The sequence below is a fragment of the Anabrus simplex genome, chromosome 5 (genome assembly GCF_040414725.1).
Source record: "Anabrus simplex isolate iqAnaSimp1 chromosome 5, ASM4041472v1, whole genome shotgun sequence".
Taxonomy (NCBI): Eukaryota; Metazoa; Arthropoda; class Insecta; order Orthoptera; family Tettigoniidae; genus Anabrus; species Anabrus simplex.
The window spans coordinates 262,376,833-262,401,091 of NC_090269.1; the positions used below are offsets into that span (position 1 = coordinate 262,376,833).

General features: G+C 36.7%; 1 protein-coding gene across 2 annotated transcripts in view; it reads left to right on the forward strand.

The window, feature by feature from the left end:
- fry (Protein furry) overlaps positions 1-24,259 on the forward strand; it is a 1,574,680-nt gene that overhangs the window by 1,423,588 nt on the left and 126,833 nt on the right. The window contains exons 34-37 of one of the 2 annotated variants that reach the window (XM_068227610.1): positions 5,492-5,542; positions 13,217-13,364; positions 17,329-17,539; positions 19,127-19,225. In XM_068227610.1, the coding sequence (XP_068083711.1) occupies positions 5,492-5,542; positions 13,217-13,364; positions 17,329-17,539; positions 19,127-19,225 (509 nt within the window). The remainder of the gene's footprint in view (positions 1-5,491; positions 5,543-13,216; positions 13,365-17,328; positions 17,540-19,126; positions 19,226-24,259) is intronic. The other variant, XR_011018272.1, reaches the window with a different exon arrangement.

Sequence of the window (24,259 nt, forward strand, 5' to 3'; positions counted from 1 at the left end):
CTACCTAAATTGGGCAGAGCATATCTGGGATGTGCTTGTGAGATGTGCTGGGAATCATTCCCTTGACACACTGGCTCAACTTCTGGCTGTACTCTAGGCAAAATGGTAGCTCATACCACAAGAGAACATTCATGGTTTCATCCTTAGCGTGCCTGATCAAGTCACAGTTGTGACTGTGGCTAGAGGTGTAATTCCTATTTCTAAGGCAGAAAAACTGTGTTGCAAACAAGTGGACATATGGACTACCTTGTAACATCGCAGAGCTCCAGGTGTTGACACTTCCAAATATGTGTCAGTGTACTGTTATGATTGTCACGATCAGTAATGTTTCTGAGTTATTGTGCTGAAACTTTTCAAATGGGCCAGTTAATTGAAGATATATTGCCATATTGTTATAATGTCATAATATTTTAATTTTTTATAATGTTTCAAATGGACTAACATAAAGGTTTGTTGAAAATATATAGTGTTTCACTTTTATTTGTATAAAGGCAGAAAGCTCAGAAGTAGTACAGGAACATTTGCAAAAGATAAACACACTGACAGGTCAGTATAAACAGTAGAAAAGAACATTGTGACAGATCTTTGATGTTGATGAGGAAACCCTAGGATAAGAAGAAAGTTGGATAAAGACAGGAACAAGGAAGCATTAAAACAGATGTTAAATACAGTGGGTAAAAGAATAGGAACACAGGGTGATTTCAGAGGGAGAGAAGGATCCTAGTGGGTTAATATAAGTAATGGAAAGGAACAAACAAGTAACAAATCTAGTATCATCATCATCATCATCATCATCATCATCATCATCATCATCATCATCATCATCATCATCATTCCTCTTATCCTTCTTCAGCCAGGTTGGGACATTTATGGTACTTCTTCATCTTCTCCTCTCCTTCCACCATTCTTCTTTAAATATAGCTCAGCATGGACAGTCCTGGTGACCGGCTGAAGCAAGCGCGTTACCATGAGCTTTCTGTGCTAGGCAGTTAACACATTTTCCTTTGAGAGTCAGTCATAAATCTGACTAATGTTCTAGAGTATGCATTATGTTATTTCTGTGAAAAAGGTTTCTCCTCTTCCTGTGAAATAACTTGGGAAGAAAGGGAGATGGGTCGACATGTGATCGAACTAATTGAAAATCATCCCATGGGTGCCAGCATTGTCTCAGAGTCATGTCTGGAGAGAAATGGTGTCAGTGAAAGTGATAGTGGAAACAGGGACACTTCATCTGCATTATCTCTTCACCGTCAATCCAGTGAAGAGACACTGCAGTCGCCTAACAAGTTTACTAGTTCAAAATATGCTTCCAGTCCACAGAATAAAGTGAATCAAACTGTAGATCTTGCATACAAGAGGAAAGCTATAAATTTATGGTTAAATAAGGGGAGTAAGAAGCGACTTTCGTTAACCACTGTTCACAAAAGTTGTCATAAGGTGACGTCACTATGACAAATGTACAGGTGGAAGAGCCATTTAGAATCTATATCAGTAAGTCCCGTTGAACACAGGAAATTAATTCATACAAAATTATTTTCTTGCTTTGCAGAAGCAAGAAGGCTGAAGTGAAATATGTGCGATGAAGACTTGTGACTATGGGCTTTGGAAATTTCAAGAGGGATTTCAATGGGGCAAACTTAATTTCAGGCATCTACTAGTTGGTTTTGTTGTTTCAAGAAAAAAAGTAGAAAATGAAAAGTAGAAAAATAATGAAATTTGTATACCATATGTATCTGCAAGAAGAGAACACAAAAGATGAAGTTGCAATGAAATTTGTGGAAGCAGCTACAGAGAAATTTTTAGACTACACCCCTTCTTCAGTACACAGTACAGATCAGAGTAGTTTCATGAATGAAATGAAAGCTAAGAGGACTCTATCGTTCGTTGGTGACAAACATACAGAAACAGTTGCTCAATCAGTTAGTGCACTCATCCATTCATACACATTTATGCCTACAATTAGTACGGCCGGTACTCTTTTACCGAAATTATTCATTGTATTACAGGAGGCAACTAGAACGTTTGGTCCGAGAGTTTCCAAAGGAATGTTTCATGCCAGAAATATAATTGTAACACCCACAAAATCAGGAAAAATGGGAAAAAGGGAATTAAAATATGTTTAAAGAATCCTCCTTCCCATTTGCAGAGGAGAAGTGTTTGCCACTGTTAAATTCTTGGACTGCTAATAGTGACTAAAGCTGTCTTGAAGACATTCCTCCAGGCAGCAGTATAGAAATTCTCCAGATTCCTGCTGACACTACTGGGAAAATACAGCTCTTGGATAAGGTTTTTCTTTATTACATGTAACTAATCTCATTATTAGACCCGTATTGAACTATGCTATGATATACTAACAATTTGTTGGTTATTTTGATCCACCTTTTCAATACAAATTACAGTTTGTGTTGCTAAGTTGTAATGTTACAACACTAATTTACCGGGACATGTTTCGCTTTTATTCACAAGCATCATCAGCCTATACAGTTGCCTCAAGGTTTGTCATATTTGGGTTGTTGTTACAAATTTCATTACATTGAATGTAAATCTAATATTAGTGATAACAGTATTTAAAACAAGAATAATATACACATTAAAAATTATGACAATATGATTTGCAATGTTAAAATGGATTAACTCTTCATTCTAAAACACATTGACGTCCAAAACACAGTTTTTACAATTTGAAAATTTGGCTAAAAATTGTTTGCATTGTTAAAATAAAATTGATTCAACTATAATTTGGCATTAAAATTTGGGTCATAAATATAAACATAAATATAAATATAAATATAAATATAAATATTGTATGTTAATATATAGGAGCCATAGTTTCTGAAGTGCGTTGGTTTCTAGAATACAGTAACATTTCAGTATTGAGAATTTTAGTTAAGAATTGTGCTCTGTAAATAATGTTATTTAAAAAAAAACTGTAATTTTGCATTATGCGTGATTAGTCATGATGATAATCTAGAATTGAAGTCTTGAGTTCGTTGGAAAATGGCTTCTAGATTTGATGAGGCTTGCTGCTGAAGTTTGGCAGTATGATCAGAGGAAGTATTGACATATTTAATTCTTGTTTGTAGCGACCAGACTCTTCGTTGGAAGTTGATTGTTTTGATGTAAGTTATGGTTAAAAGGGGCTTCAATCCAAATTTTGAGTACCGGTATCTGATTATGTTTCTTTTGATTTATGGAATGGAAGAAGCATCCCTTTGTCTGCTGCTACAGAATCTTGTGGGCCTTATTGCATTACTGTGACTGTTGTCTGTTGTGGCTCTACTCCTTGTGTTATACGTACAACACATATTACACTTACGATGCATTTAGCACTGTCCTTCTATCTTTCCTTTCAGTCTCCTTTCGATTATTCTTTCCATTATTTTTGCAACTTGTGATACATGTGCAATTTTTCAGTAGTTACTGCATACTTCCTTGACCCTCTTCTTAAACACGGATATTATTTCCTTTTCTCATTCTTGGCATACATTTCTGTATCCATGTACATTTTGCCAGTCTAAAGAGACTTTGTAGATCATCAGGTACAGCTGTTTTTACCATCTCCACGCTTATCTATCTCAGCCGCGTTTCTCATTTTCATTCTTCTGACTGCTAGTTCCACCGTTACCATCTTTGGAGGCAGCCCTATCTCAGGGAGTCCACGCTGACACTGTATGCTCTACCTGGTATGAGTTCCAATGTGAGTTTGAATATGGAGAAGTCGAGTTTCAGTACGGCAGAGATGACGGATGTGACAGCCCATCAGATGTAGCATCTGTCCTGCAGTGGAATGTCTTGCTCTGTGGTTAAATGGTTAGCATGCTGGCCTTTGGTCACAGGGGTCCAGGTTCGACTCCCAGCAGGGTCGGGAATTTTAACCATCATTGGTTAATTTTGCTGGCACGGGGGCTGGGTGTATGTATCGTCTTCATCATCGTTTCATCGTCATTACGACCTGCAGGTTGCCTACGGATGTCATATCAAAAGATCTGAACCTGATGAGCCAAACATGTCCTTGGACACTCCTGGCACTAAAAGTCATACCCCATTTGATTTCTAGTGGTGCAGCTACAGAAGGCATTTGTTCTCCATATTATGAGTGGCCTGAAGAATCACTGGAAGTGGCTCTAAAATGCCCTTGAGAGTGGCGTCCACATCATAATAATAGCCTGTACTTAATCTGTCTACATCTGTGTTACTCTGTTCTGTTTTAATAAGGTTATATGCAACATTTTAATTTTTAAAATTTTTTTTTTGAGTAACTAAAATTTCTTTGATATGAAGACAACATTAGCAGTTTTATAACACTTCTGCATTACTTAACTCAGGAATAAATATTCTGGTGGTGTTTTGGACTACATGATTTTAACTCCTTTTAACCTTTCAACATTTTGCCATACCTTTAACTAATAACAATTTGCTCAGTGTTCGGTTATCTGTATTAATTTTCAAGAGGACAGTTTCAAGTTTTGAAGTATAATGTTGTATCATCTTCTTCTTTACATTTTAATTTTATGTTAATATTGCTACATCAATTTCATTCAGTGTTCAAAGCTGAAAAATGTCCAGAATGGTCCAAAACATGTTCTGTAAAATGTTTGTATAAAAACATTGATTAGGTGGATGATCAATATATTTTCTTATTAAAGAAATTTTATCTTAACTGTAAGTCAATGTGGATGCAGTATGGAATTTGTAACATGTAATTCAAATGTAAAACCATGCTTAGAAGAACATTTAAATTTCACCAGTTAAAAAAAAAAAAAAAAAAGAAATGATAATTCTTCTTGGGTGAGAAAAACACAACTCTACTTACTCATGTGATGGTAAAATTAAACTAGCCTCAGAAAATCAAGTCATATTACGTAGATCATTAAGAACAAGAATAGGAATGTTCCAGTCTTTCTAAGAATAACTTAACAATAATAGGTCTGTATGACTAGAGGGGGCATCAGAGTGGTGAGGCAAAGACAAACATGAAAACTCACAAGGCCAGGGTCAAACTCTACATCTTCACAGACTGCTGCCTTGAGCAATTGACCTTTCCTCATCAATCCAACTTCACCAGATTTGTATATTGTCAAATAAACTGGTAGAATGGATGCTGGTAAAGAAGAAGGTCATCTCTGGATAGCTTGTTATTGGCTTTCAGTGCTTCAGTGGCTCACCTCTATGTTGCTTCATCTACAAATTATGTTTATCTTTTGTGTGTATTCCTATCCCCCTTCAGATCTTCCTGTCTTTAATGAATGGTCATTATGTCTCCTTAAACCTACGTAGGTTTATTTTACTTTTGTTAGAACTGCACTTCCCTACTCATGGAAGAATAATCTTTTTTCTGGTCAGCTAATTAAATTAACATTTGTATGTTCCTAACTAGTCACATTACAAAACACAACCCATATTATAATTTATCTTAGTTTCACCTCTAGGCATAGCAGCTAAATTTTTTGTTTGTAGTTGTAATACTGAACATGTAGCATTTTGTCTCCAGGTGACCTGTCAGAGCTTAGTGATGATGGTGATATTTTTATCGTCTGGCAAGGTAAATAACTGTTGAATACTTGGATTATTGCTGTAGCCTTTGACCTTGCCAGTGATTTTTGCTATATTACAGCCAAAGGGAACCCTTATTGTATTCTTACTGTAATGTTTAAGCTAGTAGAGTGCCTAGTGCTGTTTTTCATAAATTTTTTATTACTTTGCCTTATTGTTTGGAAACAAAGTTACACACAAGACAAAATTATAATTGTATTAACTTCACCAAGGTGTAGTGTTATGAAGATACATTAGTTAACAATTTTTTTGTCCTTGTAATGTTGACAGGCATATTCTCATTACGAATGAGTTTTTAAGTATACAATGGCCATGGTTACCATTACTCACAGATTTCGGGGACATGTGAATTTGAATTTATCCATCAACCCTTCTTCAAATAATTTTTCATGATTTCTGTTTCAGCACAATTCATTTTCAATGGACATGTCTGATTTTTACCAATTTCCTATCTAAATTTCAGATGCATTCATACTGAACCACAATAATTCAGGTTATCAGAACAGTTACACACATACAGCTTTACTTATGGTCCATTCTGTTTCAACTGTGTGGTCATGATATTCTAGCAAGTTCTGTATTTTGGCTGTGATTAAAAATAAAAATATTCCCTTGCATGGTTTGATTTTTTGAGTGTTAAGAGTCAATACTTTACTGGGATGACAATCCTTTTCCTCTATTGAATAGATATTGATTCGGTGCTTCCAGCGTAATTAAGTAAAGAGAGTTCACTCATAAATATCTTTGTATCCTTGAAAGGGTTTTAGTTGCTTAGGGAAAGTGCATGTCAATGGCAGTGGATGACTTTGAAGCTTGTAGAAGCCATGGCATTATGATGGATTTCGAGGAACCTTATCCACTGACAACTTTTGTAACTTCATGTACTGAAATACTTGACCCAGATGAAATAACAATAATCCCTACACATGTTCAAGGTAATAACTCTTAATACAAGTAGGATTCTTCTAAATTGGCTTTCTCTGACCACTTCTTTCCTTTATGCTCATTAGTGAGTTTTGCTGTAGGCCATCGGTAGAAAAAGTTACCTCTCATAGCATATAGTGTACAGCTTTTCAAACCAGTTTTCCTTGCTCGATACAGACTTTACAGTGTCAGCTGTTACAAAGGGGCACCAAACATGTGATAAACAATAGAGTGCAACTATCATACTCACAGACATAAACTATTTGATGAAAGATATGTAAACACCTACTCGAAACTGTCCTCTAAGTGTTCTTCAAATAAACTGCCCAATATCAGACATTAATATAGGGCGGGGGTCCAACCACTCGTTCTACCAGTTGATGGAATGTCACCGGGTAAATGGCACATCGTTCTTCCTGCCGCTCGGTTGCAAGTATAGTTAGTGATTTAAGTTGTTGGAGTCTGGGACAAAGTCACCATTCTAGTTCATCCCAAAGATGTTCATTAGGATTGAGGGCTGGGCTCTGTGCTGGCTAGTCCATTCCAGAACCTTACAGTCAAAAAATAATTCACGGACAAATCCTACTTTATGCTTTATGAAGCACAGTGATCATCTTCAAACTGGTCTTTTACCATAGACAACTCACAACAGATCAAAATGTCCTTATATCCTTCCACCTTTCAACTTGCTGTATAGTATTACTGTCGCCAGCCCTGAAGGTGGTTTTCCATGCTTTCCCATTTTCACACTAGGCAAATGCTGGGACTGTACCTCGATCTTAAAGAATACAAGTGATCTTAAAATGACACTACGTTCGATCCTATCTCACAAATTTTACATGTAACTCCAATCCAGATTAATTCCAACATCACCGGCAAACAAATGAAGTTTATCACGTGGTCAGTGATTTTTAGATCTGTCTAACTCCTATGTATGGGAACTCACTCAAAAACAGACTACACAGCTTATCTAATAGATTTCAAATTTCAGTCACACACATGTAACTCAACTACAATGACACCTCACAAAATGGAAAATGAAATAATTCTATCTACAACAAGAACTAATAGAGCTACGATTTAGAGAAGAAAGATCGTCTAGTCTTACAAAGATGAGAAAATAAACATTTAAATGGTACTCAAGTTTTAGATGAGGTTCGACTCCAGGTTGCAGTCAGTCATTCCGGCATTTCCCCGGTCAGTCACCTTCTCTGTCCAGATGCTTCTCACATACTTAGAAAGTCATGGAGACACGGCAGTAGACATCCCACGATGAAATGCAGATGCATCCATCTTGATGTACACAGCGATTCACTGGGATGAATTCCGTCACGTTCCAGAAGTGTAGGCTGTAACTAAGACGACAAATATTAAAATATGTTCACACCCGCTGGATTACTAAATGTTCTTGTGGAGAAATAAACTTAACTTGGATCTCCAATGTTGAGATTCACTCCATAAGAGTTGCTAATAAACTTTCACTAATTTTAGCAGAGCGGATGTCTGCTTGCACGGCAGAGTTCTCTTTCCACATGGTTACAATGAAAAGTAGCAGCAGCAGAGTAGAGATCAGCAGCAGAGAGCAGAATAGCAGAGATCGATCTACTGCGAACCTGACATTTTATAGTCTTGGCTCGGGAGGCGTGTACTTTTTAAAGACGATCATTGGTTCACGGGGTCTTTTATAATTGGCTATGACTGTTCTTGAAGTTTGCTCGCAGCACCGGTCGTCCACACGTGGCCCGCTGGAAACACAGGCTCGTCACGTGAGTTACCCCGCACAGTCGAACATGGATCAATACAACGCCCTTCTGGATGATAGAAAAAACCAGTTTGGTGCCCACACACAGCTTTGCAAATGATGAACACAGCTCTCGGTGAACAATAAAACTTTTAATGTTGGCTCGTCATAAATATTCTAAAGACAGCCAAATTTGAAGGGGACACTTACCCTGCTGAAAATCTACCAAAGTGTTTGGTTTATTATCCATTTCCTTAATAGATTTTGTGCTCCAGTCCATTACTATGATGTATAGGAGTGGTGAAAGCTTAACAAAGATTGTGAAACTATTTCATTGTTACCAGTTTGTAGTTCTTTCCAAGTTCTAAAATTGATGGAACCCCTTGTTTTTATGCCAACTGAAAGTGAGAAATGGGATTCAGGGACAGTCCTAATTTAACATGAAGAAATTTGACGGGAGTTTTACCTAACACTTGTAATAACTGACAGTGTTGTGTTGCACTTTTTAAATCTGATAACTGCTATGTCTCATGGTCAAATCCCCTAGCATTTTTTACCAAATACCACACTGAAAATTCATTACTGATAGTACCCATATGTGCTGAATTGATTATAACCAGCCTGTCAAAATTACAGTTTGAATTGTCTTAAACTTAAAAGAGATTCATTTGGCAGTACCAGTTATGTTTCCTGTGGAACAAGAAATTTAAGCTCCTGGCAATGCAAGAGCTGAAGATTATGAATACATCTTTAGCTGATGAGTTCTAAACTATATTTCAAACATGATTGTGTGTGACTTATTCTTGTACATTTACTTTCCTTCCCCTTATTCCTATATAAATAGTAACCCTTTTCTTCCTTGTACAGTATTCATTGACAGTCCTAATTTCACATGAAGAAATTTTACTGGGGTTTTACCTAACAGTTCTAATTAACTGACAATGTTATCAAGCAAAGCAGAAGTAGGAAAAATGAAGTAAATGTGATTAACAACAGTGAAGATATGATAAAAACAAAGAAGGGAAATCTCCCCTCATGTATAGAGATGAACACTAAACTATACTGAACTGAAGTATTAAAATGAAAATATATATCACAAATATGAGACTCCCATTTCTTTTTCTCCCATAAGTCCTGTTATCTTGTATCTGTCTTGCTCTGCTCAAGGACTTTCATCTGTCTGCATGATAATGTTGTCAGTGCACTGCCTTTGCTTCTTTAAATTAGTAATTTGGAATGTTCTCATAATAATATACTGGAAATGTGAAGTATTGTAAATCCTTTCTTTGGTTTAATGTACTGTACATAACAAAATCTAAGAATGTATATAAATGTACATAAACTGAAATAAATTGTAATGTTTTCCAGTTCATTAGAGATAGGGTTGCCATATATCATGGTTTTTATGGAGTAAGAACATCCAGGCTGAAAAGAAAAAAATTCTGCACTGCTTCGTTGAAGTTATTGTATTTATAAGTTTTTTGAAAGTCAGCTTCGGGTACAGGTAGTTTAGATTTTCTTCCAAATATTTAAAATTACCGTGAAGATAGGTATACATTATTCTTCACCATTGCTGAAGACATCTTTGGCAATATGCAATAGCTGATACTATTAACTGTTGTCATTTCCAGTTATAGTGTGTTCTCTTTGAAAGGTTGTAAAATTGTCTTGGCAGATACACCAGTTTAAACATTTTTTGAGAATGTGCAGTCCAACATAAAATGTGTAGATTTTTCTGATTGTCTTTCTAGGGAACTGTATTCTGAACTGCTCAGAATTGTAGGGTAATATTTCTCTGTTCGTGGGCATAATGCGAATGTAGAAATGGTGTTTTCTCATATGTCTGCACAATGAATAGAAGAGGGGAACAAGTTAATACTAACATCTGTAAGTGTAATGCTACAAGTATAACATAACCACTGTGTAGTTTGTTTCATGGGCTCATTAAAAATCAAGTCATGTTCCTTTCTTCTGTTCTTGGCTCTGAAAATAATTAGTGATATACAAATACTTACTGCATTATAAGTACACATTTTTGTAGTAATACATGTTCTTATCATTAAATGTAGTTGACACAAACACACTAATGCTGTGTTCTTATGATAAATACTTCCTTAAATTGGAAATTCTAATAGTAAATTATGTCCTGATTTTGGACTCTTCAGTTGCGACCATGTCCTGGATTTTGACCTTTTGGATTATGGCAACCCTAATGCAGAGATATTTTTGGCACCAAGTTCGAAGTTTAAGGTAAAACAGTTTTTTGTTTCAGTCATTAACTAGAAATGACATTTGTTACACACCCTACAAATTGAAACCTTTGGTTCATTAAGAACCTAACATCTTCCCACTAACTAGTTATGAAGTGACATTCTAGATCATCCCTCATATTCAATGCCTGCACCCATATACCATTAAGCATGAAAGACACCAATCTAGTATAACAGAACAAAGAAAAGAAAGAAAAAAGAAAAAAGGAAGAGAGGGCCTCGAGCCCTAACTTCGCCACTGAAAAAAAGGCATTAATAAATAAATAAATAAATAAATAAATAAATAAATAAATAAATAAAAGAAAAATATTTTTGCATAATGTCATCATTAGACAGGGAAAAAGTGTGGTGGCACTATAAACTGGCAAATGCACTAGATGAGATGAAAAAGATACTGTTGACAGAGGGGCAAGAATGTTCTGTCAAATTTTTTCAACATAAATCACAAGGACTACATAAAATCTCCTAAAGAAATATTTCAGAAGGGGAGGTGATAGTAATTATCATCCACCCCTTCTTAACACTTATGAGAAGAGAGAAAAGAAGAGGTTTGGGCCTTTGAAAAATGAGGTTATCAGCAAAATAAAGGAAAAACCCTTGAAGAGTATGAAAATGAGATACTTCCTAAGACTCACAAACCTAATATTATTGGGGTCAAAAGAGAACTAGCAACAATCAAGCAAGATCTGATAGGACAGATGAAAATGACAAGCTTGACGCAAAAAATGGAAATAATTCCAAACTCATCTAGAGGCCACATGGCCGTTAACCCATGCTCTCGAATCGAGAACCATTAGGAAGTTACCTCTTGTAGTCACTTCTTTTGACAGACTGGGGATGCCATGAATATACTGTATGACCATGCCCACTTAGGGCGAGGTAATCAGAGTACTGGAGCTGAGAAAAGATGGATGCTTACTAGCTTACAGTGTCATCTTAAGTACATGATGATGATGATGATGATGATGATGATGATGATGATGATGATGATGATGATGATATATTGTTAAGTAGGGACCACCCTACTTTGCTATTTCCGTGCCTTTTGCATCTGTACCTAGCCGAGGTACTCTTACTCCCTGTGATTTTCTTATCTTGCTTGACTATGTTGCTTGTTCTTTTACCCATATTTGGTGATCGGCTGTGATTTTTTTTTTGCTCTCTGTACTATCTCGTTCATTATCCCCTGTATTTCTGATTAATTTGACCTTTGCATAATGCTTACCAAGTTTACTCCCAAGATAAAATGGAAACAACTGTTTAGCTCTTCAACGCTACATTTACATTGAGTCTAGATATAATACTCCACAAAAGCTTGACAGTTAATTTTGTTCGATTCACATTGTGCAAAACCCAAAGTGCAATAATTATTGCCATTGATGCTTTCACGGCCCGTACTTATAAACATGATACTGTACCGTATAGGCTTTTGGGCTCATGCCGTGTCAAGAAAATTAGGTGAAATTCTTTACATTTCTTAAACAAGAAGCCTTTCTCGTGGACAGTCAAGATTTTCTTCTGATGATGCAGAGCACAGTTCTCTGTAAAATGTAAAGAATTTCACCTTATTTTCTTGACACGGCATAAGCCCAAAAGCCTATACAGTATCATGCAATAATTGTGTTATGTATTTAATGTTCATTCAATTGCTGTTGACTTTATAAGAGATGCAAGACATCCAGAATATAACCTTAAAAAGAGTCCTTCAACACTTCAGTATATCCATTCGCAAGGATCTCTTGTATTTAAGATCTGCTAACTGACTTCATCGGCATTCAAACTGCAATGTTGAGCATAGAAGGCAAGCGCTTCATGCAACTACCAGTTGAAAACTTGAAGTGCCATGATTGCAACAATTTAAAAAATTGTTCATTGGCAGTGCGCTGATGTAGTTGTCTATCCACGCTCTCGGTCTGGTTGTGATGGTTTTGAATCCCGGTAACACCTGGTAGGGTAGCCTGCTGTGATGCAGTGTAGTGGTCATTCAAGTGAAATCGGAAACACACAAATGTTACATCCAACGATAACATTATCTTAACACATTTAAATAACTAGATGTACATTATATAAAACCATCAACGTCATTACCCTCTTTAAGATTGAAAGACACCCGTACAATAAATGATCATCATCATACAGGTTCATACATACTCAGTTGTACTCAAGCTAGTCCCCCATAAGTTTTCTTCACAGTTCAGGATACAAATCTCTGCACATTGCACTGGTATTGTATGTCCCTTAGCTTAAGGTCCTACCTATTAATTACGGTCATTATGGTCCTTGTTACAAAATCTTTATCTGACTCGCCATATTTTACATAAAAACATACTTTATTTTCCCTTGTGCAAACTATATTATCATCCACATTCAAAAATTTTAGCAAAACAAGAACAAGAAGAACAACAACATTATTTTACTATGACAGTTTCTTACTCCTAAGAGCTCTGAACAAACAGTCCACCAAGATAACAAATCTAAATTCAAGATTCGCATTTACAACAGTCCTGTACAGTATTCTTTGTTTTCTACGAGGCAGAAACTTCAGAACATTGCAGTTGAAGCAGGGTGGTCATTTTTTTTAACCAGTTCTTCTTAGCTGACAATTATGGATAGAATTTCCAGGAAAATTCTTGATGTAGTCTCCAGTATTATTGTGTAGGGAGCATGGAAAAGTCAAGTATTCTGATAAGATTTAAGAGGTTTTTTTACATGACGTGATTTATTTCAGGAGAGAGTTCTGCTGTGTCTACGAGTAATGGTACTCCACCTGTGATCATCACTCCCGAGGATGGGGCTCTGTGGACTGGCCCCCAACCAGGACCCAATATGCCTATTCAGGATGTTATCAAGTCCCTCATTGATTTCCTGGCTTCCAGGTTTGTGATATACATACATATAACTTACTGTATTCACACATATATTAGACCCCATTTTTCATTTGTATAGCTGCAAAACTCAAGAGGGGACCAATATGTGAGACTATGTGAACATACAACTTTTAGGCCTACATAATAGTAAAAGGTGAACACATGACTTTTAGGCCTAGATATCGTATTTACTCATGTAATGGATACCGTGGCATAAAAGATAGATCCCCAGCTTCCCCCTTAAAATTTTGAAGAAAAAAGAAATTCTGCACTTAATGGACACATTCCATTTTCTACATAAATGTCTTGGTACAGTAGGTAATACAGTGTGTGGCAGAAATACCTGATGAATTTCAGATGTAAATAACTCAGCAACACAACAAGCCATTCACAATTTTGTTGCGCAGTTTAAAGGAGCAGGGTTTGCCATTTATGTCACATACAGTCGGTTGGAGCGAACTAAAGGTCGTATTAGCCACAGCTTTCAAACAGGTGTTATTGTCGTGGTGCGTGCCGTCTTGGCCTTGGAGACCACGTGCATCGTCTCGTCTGGGCTAGTCAGTCAGCCAGCCAGTCGCTAGCATGGCGTGAAGTGGTGAACACCGAGGTTTCGTGATTGAGACTTATTTAAAAAATGCTGACTCTGTTACCACAACACAGCATTTGTTTCGCAGACACTTTGGCTTAGGTCGACATGGGAAAGTTCCGAGCAGGAACACCATTCTGTTATGGGTGAACAGTTTGAGAAAAAGTGGTTCGAGTGTGAAAATGAAGCTGCTGTTATGCAATCTCTTCAACGTTCGCTGCGTAGGCATTCACGTGCTATGGGACTCTTCGATCACACCGTAAGGAGGATTTTACACGCAGACATGAAGTTCCATCCATGAAAAATGGTGGGTGTTCAGAAACACAGTGAACGTGATAGGGCCAACCATAGAGCAACACTAAAACAACTCACTTTCTGACCTCCAAGTGACTAACTTACAGCAACTGACTAAATAAACTGAACTGAACATGAAAAAAATAAATGTACACGGTAGTTCATAATTGATCTGCCATAGCGATATCAATATAAAAACAACATTATAACCTCCTGAACACAACTTGCAACTCTTACTACTTACTGCAACTAGACTCAACACTTAACTTATATTCTGGCTATGATTCTGGAATTATCATGAAACGAGTTTGTTATTACAACGTGTTACCTAAGGACAACTAGAAACACCTAGAGTACTATATAGATGTCCTTGGAATATTAAGGTTCAAGAGTTTACTTATGTCAACACACATACAATTGAGAATTTCCCGGGCAACTGGGAACACACGAAAGATGATTTACAAATGGTAAGCATGATGTAACCTTACTTCAAAGTTCTTCTGGGTTAATGCTCATACAACTAGGAGTTTCTTGAACAACTTGGACCACATAGAAGATTATTTATAAGTGATGAATATAACCTAACTTAGAATACATGCACTTATTTATTTATCGTATGATGAATCTATGTATATATATATACAAGGGGGATTAAATATAAATAGGATTTTATTTTTTATTTAAATTCATTTATTTAAAAACACAGGGCAATTACAATTTATTTTTCCACATTGTTTCCTGTTTTGGAAATGCACTTGTCCCAGTGTATGGGCAGCTTTTTGATACCCTCATCGTAAAAAGAACAGGGTCGTGTCACCAGCCAGTTGCGCATGAAGTCTTCCTCACTCCCGGCATCTTCAAATCGTAGCCCTCCTAGAACTTCTTTAAGTGATCTGAACAAATGGAAATTGCAAGGCGATAAGTCCAGGCTGTAAGGAGGATGATCAAGTGTAGTCCAGTGCATTGCATTTCCTGTAGTTTGGAGACAGTTAAAGCTGCAGTATGGGGCCGCGCATTGTCGCATGGTGATGATTGCTTGACAGCTCCCATAACTGATTCCGACTTGTTCCGCAATTTCTGATACTGTCGCCCGCCGATTGTCGTCAATAATGTCTTTAACCGCACAAATGGTTTTGTCTGTAATGCTGGTCCGAGGACGGCGATCGTGTTGCTGATTTTCCACACGTTCTCGTCCTTCCTCAAACTTTTTATGCCTGGCAAATACGTGTCCTTGACAATGTTTGATCGCCGAACTGTGCAGTCAATTTCTACCAAATTTCCACTGCTGTAACTCCTTCACGAGCAAAAATTTTTATAATTATGCGTTGCGCAGTGGAGGGGTGCACTTGTTGCTCTGACATCGTGAGCGTTACTGACGAAACGGCGGGTAATGTCTAACAGCACACTCTTCCCACTCCTAACGGTCCCGCCTAAGAGTAGCAGAAGTGCAGGGCCATTCCTACCAACTGTTGATGTTCGGGAACAAAAATCCCATTTATATTTGATCGACCTTTGTATATAGTTTCAGGATAAATGTGCATAGTCACAAGTCTGTACAATACTGCAACTCTAGGTCTAGATTTTTGACCCAATCAACTACTTCATTCGATGTGCGGTGAATGTCCATTAGCTTTCCTACGAAAGCTCGAATTGGGCAGTCAGCAACGATGTGGTGGATTGACTGAGAAGGGGCACCATAATCACAATTTGTAGAGCTAGTCCAACCCCATTTACACAATAGATAACCACATCTGCCTTGTCCAGTTCTTATCCGATTGATGATTATCCACTGTCGCCTTGGAAGATTAAATCCTTGTACAGGTCTAGAAGCGTTCTCAACTAGATGTTTGTTGACTGCTGAAGACTGATCCCACTGGGCTTTCCATAAACTGTTAACATGAAAAGAGGTTCTTTCAAAATCTGTTACTATATGCCAGGGTGGTTTCCTTGATTTCAGTCATAGATGTTCATTGTTTGTAATATCTCAATGGATGGGTAGTTGGGGGTTTTGCCGAATGTTTTTCCGTTCCTTTAGGAGAGCTTCTGATCGTCTCAGGGCTGGAGGTGGAATGTTGCTGAGAACAGAAAGTCATAGCGTGTTTGTGCTATACATGCACTGTATACACATGATTAAACCTAAATATATAACCTAGGCTATAATATATGAAAAATTGTTTTGTGTTATACACACATAACCTAATATATGAAAAATTGTTTTGTGTTATACACACATAACCTAACTTGCATCAGTCCTTGAAGGAAGATCAGCCTTCAGTTCGATAAAATGCGCCCCCGCTTTGCTCAGCTAAGCCGGGAGGAAATTGGCAAAATGGTGTGAGAATTGGCAACACCCTACACACTGTTCAGTATGCAGACAGACGCCTTCTGACTAATCACTTTTCTGTTTCATGAATGAAAAGATGTGAAGCTAATGCTAAAAGACAACTGAAGAGATATAGAAAGCAGTGGATTAGTGTCTATGTGCTGCTGGAACTGAGTTCTACCACAAGGGTGTTTTCAAGTGTGCAGAGTGGTGAGGAAAATGTGTGTAAAGAAATGGAGATTATATTGAAAAGTGAAGAAAAATCTTTAAATTTAAGTGATGTATATAGGTACAATATGTTGGACATGTAATCTACAAAGAAGAGAAAAATCATATCATGCAACTAATGATGCAAGGAAGATCTTTGGGACAAGAGGACCAGGATGTCTTTGTATTTCATGGTTGGGGAACCTACGTCAGTGGTTTGGGCTTACATCTGTGGAGCTGATCAATGTCAGATAGACATGATGATTGCCAACATCCAGATGAGATAAGGCACCATAATAATAATAATAATAATAATAATAATAATAATAATAATAATAATAATAATAATTTTATGACCTTCATAATAAGGGCACTATGTACTGAAAAGTGCATAGGAGAGTTTGCTTATGTCAACACACATACAACTGGAAATTTCCTGGGCAATTGGGAACACATGAAAGATTATTTATGGTAAAATTAAAAATGCATGAACTTTCAATTTGAATTAACATATTTCTTAAAATTAACATGTTCAGTCTAATATTTGAACATTTTTTCTTCAGGCAAAACCTACCTCTGTGGAACTATGAAGACATCACTGCTAAGGTGTGGTCAGTGAGAAGTGTTGAGCAACTGGATGTATTTCTGCAACACGTTCTTCGAGTGTTTCGGGACTCTTTACCTCATGCCTTGATTAGTGAACGTTGGGCCCAGACAGCTCTTCAGTTAGGGCTATCATGCTCTTCTCGTCATTATGCTGGACGTTCACTTCAGGTACATCTGATTTGTAGCATCATTATACAAAGAATCTGGAAATATCTTTGAAATATCTTCCACCTCCTACACACTGTACAATTATACATAAGATGATAAGTATAATATTGTATTCATGATACCTTACATTCAAAAATTGTCAGATTTTAAATCTTGTTTCATCTTTCTGTATAATAGTGATACATATATAAATAAATTGTTCCTATGGTACTTATTGAAATCTTAACCTCTAAACCGGGCATGACGAGTTAATTCATCTACCAATAGTTGTTACTTTATCGGGTAATGGCGAGTTTACTCGTCTAGAGCCTTCAAAAACTTTTATCTGATGGGTGGAATGTGTGGAATGTGTTATCTCATCTCCTTTTGTTGCCGAGTGTAGTTCTATGATCACTTTATAGATGTTAATAGATTCCAGACTTGCTGCGCCGCACTGCACGCCAGTATTTCATTGCATGTTCTTCTGTACATAATTGCTAAGCATGCTTGTTGGGATGATGGAACTATTCTTCATCTTGTTGGTTCAGATGACAAATTAGATGACAGCTCTTTGGATAGAGAGGATAACCCAAGTGGTGAGACTCGCAGTGAGCTTACATCTGTACCATTATAAATAGAGACTCATTGAAGAAAACTGATTTTGAAGATTGTCTTACAATTGTTACTATGTTATAAGACAAATTCATATAGTGTAATAATAATGTACTTGCCGGACTGAGTGGCTCAGTTGGTTAAGGCGCTGGCCTTCTGGCCCCAACTTGGCAGGTTCGATCCTGGCTCAGTCCGGTGGTATTTGAAGGTGTTCAAATACGTCAGCCTCGTGTCGGTAGATTTACTGGCACGTAAAAGAACTCCTGCGGGACTAAATTCTGGCACCTCGGCGTCTCCGAAAACCATAAAAGAGTAGTTAGTGGGACGTAAAGCAAATAGCATTATTATTATTAATAATGTACTTCATTACAACAGTGGCATCGTTTTATTGGTTGTTACTTAGTGTCAGACATAGTATCATAATGTGGTGGCAAGAAGTCGAATCAAATATTGAATTATGGTTTGAATTACCAAATGCAAACCAAAAGAAACCATTTTTCCCTTTGAAAAAATTCAGACTATCATAAATACGTCTTTGGGTCATGGCCATCCGTCAATGGCTGCTCATTTCAGATGACCGCTAGTCATTAGACAAAGCCTACACGGCTGCTAGGTAACATTGTCTGACCATCGATCCATACCTTACCTCACAGCCTGCACTGTTGCTAGGATTACACTACTGTCACAAATTTTGTGACGCTAACTTCCGTAATGCAAATTTTCAGATGACCATCAGCCATAAGACATATTTTTGTCAAAATAGGCAGGACTAGATAACTTGTCTTCCGCGAAGGCATGCACACATAATGGGCAGGACGAGTTTCTTCATCATTTGTGGAAGAGTAATGGGCGTGACGAGGTAACTCATTTTCAGTCATAATATATTTCCCGCTACGAATGTTCGTTTCTCAGTGGAAACTCCCCAGTTAAGAGGTTAAAACTATGATGTATCCAGACATAGATACTGATTAAGGCATTGTGTTTTATGTATTCTAGCTCTTCCGGGCTCTGAGAGTACCTATCACATCTCGCATGCTGTCGGATATCTTATCCAGATTGGTGGAAACAGTTGCTGAACAGGGTGAAGATATGCAAGTAAGTCATTAATATAATACTTTATGCATTTCCCTTATTTGAAAAAATTGATTTATCAAATAGTTTTAAAATGTTTTAGGTAGTCTGAATTTTCTATACTTGGAGTATGACTTCCGTTTTGAATACTCTTCTGCTTAATTTAGGCAGAGTCTAAACACATTGCCCACCACAATGGTACTGTCAGTTAATCGTTTTCCTTCTATACCCAAAATCATGGATTTAATAATAACTGAGGTTGATGGCTTTGAGGGTGCTTAAAAGCAACAGCTTCGTATTAAGACTTTTGACACATTAAAGAATCTTGGGGGGAGGGGGGGATTTATGATAGCCAGCCGTTAATTATCAATTAAAAGGATTTTATCAACATCATTTAATTATTTTACCTCTTTATATCATATTTCTTAAAGCTATATTAACATATTTGTATTGTGTAAAGATCTCCTATATGCCTACAGTTAGTTTCTTTTTCTTTTCTAAGAAAATGAAATCACTTTTTTTTGTAAGATTTTTTTTCAGAGACCTTCATGCTTATAAGGCTAGATTTTGGATTTTGATGAGTCAGATAAAGACTGTAACATTCATTCTTATAAACTTCCTACAGGAATTTTGATACCTATCTTAACTGAAAATCCCAAGCCTGAAGAATAATTGGAACAAGGTGGATAGGAACTCATACCTATTAGGATAAACATAATGACAAGTCAATGTAAGAAGTGAGAGCAACAGGAAGGGGAGACAAGGACAAACATGAAAACAGCAGGCTAAAGTACAGGAACAATCTCCACACCTTCATACCCTACCATTTTCGCATCGATACTCTCTCTTCATCAATCACATTTCTTCTTCGCACTGCTTCTTGTAACATTTGGTGGTACTTCTCTGTTTGCTGATTTCTTGGAATGCCAGATGATGCATGGAATGAATCCAAAAGTGACCAGGAGAAAATACCCTTCCCTGAAATTACAGTACTATAAAAAAATAAATTAAAAAAACCTACCACACCTGCTCAGATTGTAACACCAGGAACATTTAAGACTTCTTCAGTCATTGCCTATGGGGTTCTTTGAAGCCCAATGGAGACAGTTATGTCTGTATCTGTTTCATTTGATTTGAAAGTGGACTCATGAATGTACAAAATGTTTTTTTAGCAGGATGATTTTCATTCCAAATAAGATATATTAGTCATTGAACTCAAGTCTTCTGTCTGGATCAGCCTCGCCCAGGGCTTGTAGTATTGTATGCTTGTATGGTTTCATATGTAATGCATGCAACATTCTCCATAAAATCCTATTGAAAATTTATAGTTCCCTGAAAACTATATTTGCTGGTTTCTTCAGTGACTGAAGGAATGCTTTTATTTATATATGTATTTTCTAATCATTTATAGAATAGCAGTTAATGAAATTTTGTCACATTCTGTTCAGCAGTGGTTCCCAAAATGCAGCTTGGTCATATAATCTGTAAACAAATAATGGCCTCACTAATATGAGTGAACTCATTCCAGCCCTCAGTTCAGAATTAAAATTCTTGGACTGAACATGAATCACACTTTTTCTGTCAAGACCAACAGTGTTCTATAGTTCTCCTCAATGTGACTGTACATTATTGTACGCAACTAAACTATACTGGCAAAAGTTAGTATATTGACTATACCGGTACAGTTAAAAATATTTTGGCAAAGGTAGATGACCAGATCTCACTTTTACATGAGATGGTCTTTAAGCTGTTTTAAGACAATATGGCCTTCTTCTTTTCAGTTGAGATTGTCAGCTCTATTGAAAATTCTTCTCTGGTGAGGGATGAAGATTGCAATTGACTGACTGTAGCTGTAAATATTTAATTCATATTTGTTTGGTGTGTAAATGTTGCAGTTTCTCTTCTTGAGACCAACAGTGTGAGTTTTTGTATGTTCAGAGACTTACATTTGGTTGACAGTGATTTCTAGTCGACATCATGTTTACAACATGTTTTTATCAAATTTACATTCCTCCATTATTAACATGTGTCCTACTTTTGCTATTTTGATTCAGAAGTCATTTTTTAGTTCATTATTATTATTATTATTATTCCATGTGGTTATTGCTAGCCTAGTGCAGCACTTTTAAGCATATCCTCCGATGAGGGTGGGCAGTATCTGCCGTGTATGGGGAACATGTTATTGTGTTGTGTGTGGTGTGCAAGTTTCCGAGATGTTGGGATAAGTGCAAGCACTCAGCCCCTGAGCCAGGGGAATTAACCATTTAAGGTTAAAATCTCCAACACAGCCAGGAATCAAACCTGGGACATAATTTAATATTATGAATCATTTCAATTTTCATATACAGTGCTCTCACAGTTGATCTGTGGATAATAAAAGACAAGAAAGGTGACAGTCCTTCAGATTCAGACACCGTGTCATATATCACATTCTAGTGTTGCTAATTTAAAGATGGGTGAATAGACCAAAAAGCAAAAATATGATGAATCGTATTTGGCTCTTTTATTTACTTATACAGGCAATGAAATTGCTCTGGATGCCCTTTGTGTTTTATGTAACAAAGTGTTAAGTAACAGCTCTTATTCCGGCAAAACTGTATAGGTCACCTCGAATGTAATGACAGGAACATACCCTTTTTCAACGTAAACTTTAAAAGTCAGCGAAGTGTTGAGAAATGTTTGATGAAAAGTGAGAAAACTGGCAATGAAAACTGCTATGTACTGAATGAGGTACTACACAGCACCAGCAATTGCCTCTATTACAGAAATCTATAGTCGATGTTAAATACATAATATTCACATAATATAAACACAGAGGCTTATTTATGATAGGATTCACTTAAAGATCCATGATTTTTTTTAAGTCCAAAGGGAACCACTCTTGTACATTATAATATTACTTGTTTAACACACCTTCAGTTGCCAGCTCTGAGAGTACCTATCACATCTCACATACTGTTGGATATCTTATCCAGATTGGTGGAAACAGTTGCTGTCTTTGATAAAATCATTGCCATATACATGTAACTCAAAACAAGCTCTCAGTGTGGGACAACTTTCACTACCTGGCTACCCTGTGCTGCGGGAGGAGTATAGCACCGAGCACGCTATGAGTGCAGGCTCTTGGTTAATCGGGCGTTAATGACAAGTGGTTCAATGAATTTTACCAAAATGGTCAGTATTTTATTAGTGCATAAACACACAAACAGCATAATTTACTGGAATCATCTAAGGTCAGTGAAGTGGAGAAATATTCTGAGCTTTCAAATGGACCCGAAATATGGATGAACCAAATATGGAAGTAGCTAGTACCTGGATTTTTTCAGAAATAATATCTCAGTACAGGTTTCTGTACTATGCTCATTAACATACATAATGCAAAAACTATATATATATATATATATATATATATATTTCCTCCACAGTAACCGGTACACATTCCTTTACCCTCAATCGGAATGGAAATATCATACCGTGCGACCACACGCGATGTTGAGCATAAATATCTCCCTATACTACTATCATCTTTACGAACTCGATAATAGAAAACACCTGAAAATTTTTCACAGAGAACATAGGCAGTTATCTGCAGCATTCTGAGACCCATAATTTGCCATAAATATTTCTCTTTGCCCTCTGTAATTATCCATGTCTTCTCACACAAACATTGCAGCTGATATTTTCCCGTGTATCAAAAACAACATCAGTGTCACGATCACTACTTTCACTCTCAAATTCGATATCCTAGTCCTTGTCTAACGAAACTAATCTTTCCGTATCATCATTCGCTAAAATAACGTTAATTTTCGAATTCGCGATCACAACAAAACATTTAGCTGCCGTGGTGTCAACAACAGAACTTGTTGGTTTTTCCGACACGACATATCATACGTATCATAGTATATGCATCAAATGAAAGATCGATGCTTCGTCTACAAATATATATTTATATCATACTACATTTTTAATAGTTCAAGAAATATTTGCTAGATAGAAGCACAAAGTGGAAGCTGCTACGCACGTGCAATGTACGTCACTCTGCAACAGAGAGCGTTGGGGAGTGTGCGTGCAGTGTACGGCACTCCACGTTGAGTGAATAAAGAATTTCTTATTCATTTGCTTTCATCTCATTTAAAGAGTGTTTTGAAATTTTAAGTGATTGAACTATTCTTGTTTTGGTCATGAATACAAGGTTTCAGAAATCATAGATCTGAGGGGATAGGGATAGATTCTACCTAATTTGATATAGAATTTCACCTGGCTTTACCTGTGCACCCATTTTTATTTTTATTTTTATTTTTTTTATTTATTTTTTAATTTTTTTTTTTTTTTTTTTTTTTTTTTTTTTTTTTTTTTTTTTTTTTTTTTTTTTGGTTCACACTGGTGGTTGTGGTGGTGAAAAGTATAACTAATGAAAAGCAAAATCAAGACAGGCGTTTGACAGGGAGATGGGTTGTCACCTCTTTTGTTCAACTGCGTACTTGAGAAGGTAATACAGGAGTGGCAAAAGACGTTAAAAGAAAGAAACCTTTACAAACCCATAAGGATTGGGACAAAGAAAAATGGAGTGGAAATAGATTGCTTAGCGTTTGCTGATGATATAGCCCTTATGACAGAAAATTTAGAAAGTGCAACAGAACAGATCAATGTGTTGAAGGAAGTAACAGAACAAACAGGTTTACAAATTTCCTTTCAAAAGACAGAAGTAATGTCAAATATCAAAGATGATACAACACAACTAAACACCAAATATGGAACGATAAACCGTGTTAGTAAATTTAAATATCTTGGGGAATGGATTCAGAAAAATGGACTTGACAAAGATGCCATAGCAGCAAGAATCAAGAAAATGGAAGTCATTTTTCAAACCACCCGCAACATATACAACAAAAAGTGCTTTTCCCTGAACACAAAAATTTGTCACTACAACACTGTCATCAAAACAGTATCGCTGTATGCATGTGAATGCCTTATCCTGTCCGAGAAATGTTTGCTTGCAGATTTAGAGAGGAAAGAAAGAAAGATCCTACACACCATACTTGGTCCAAACTACAAAAA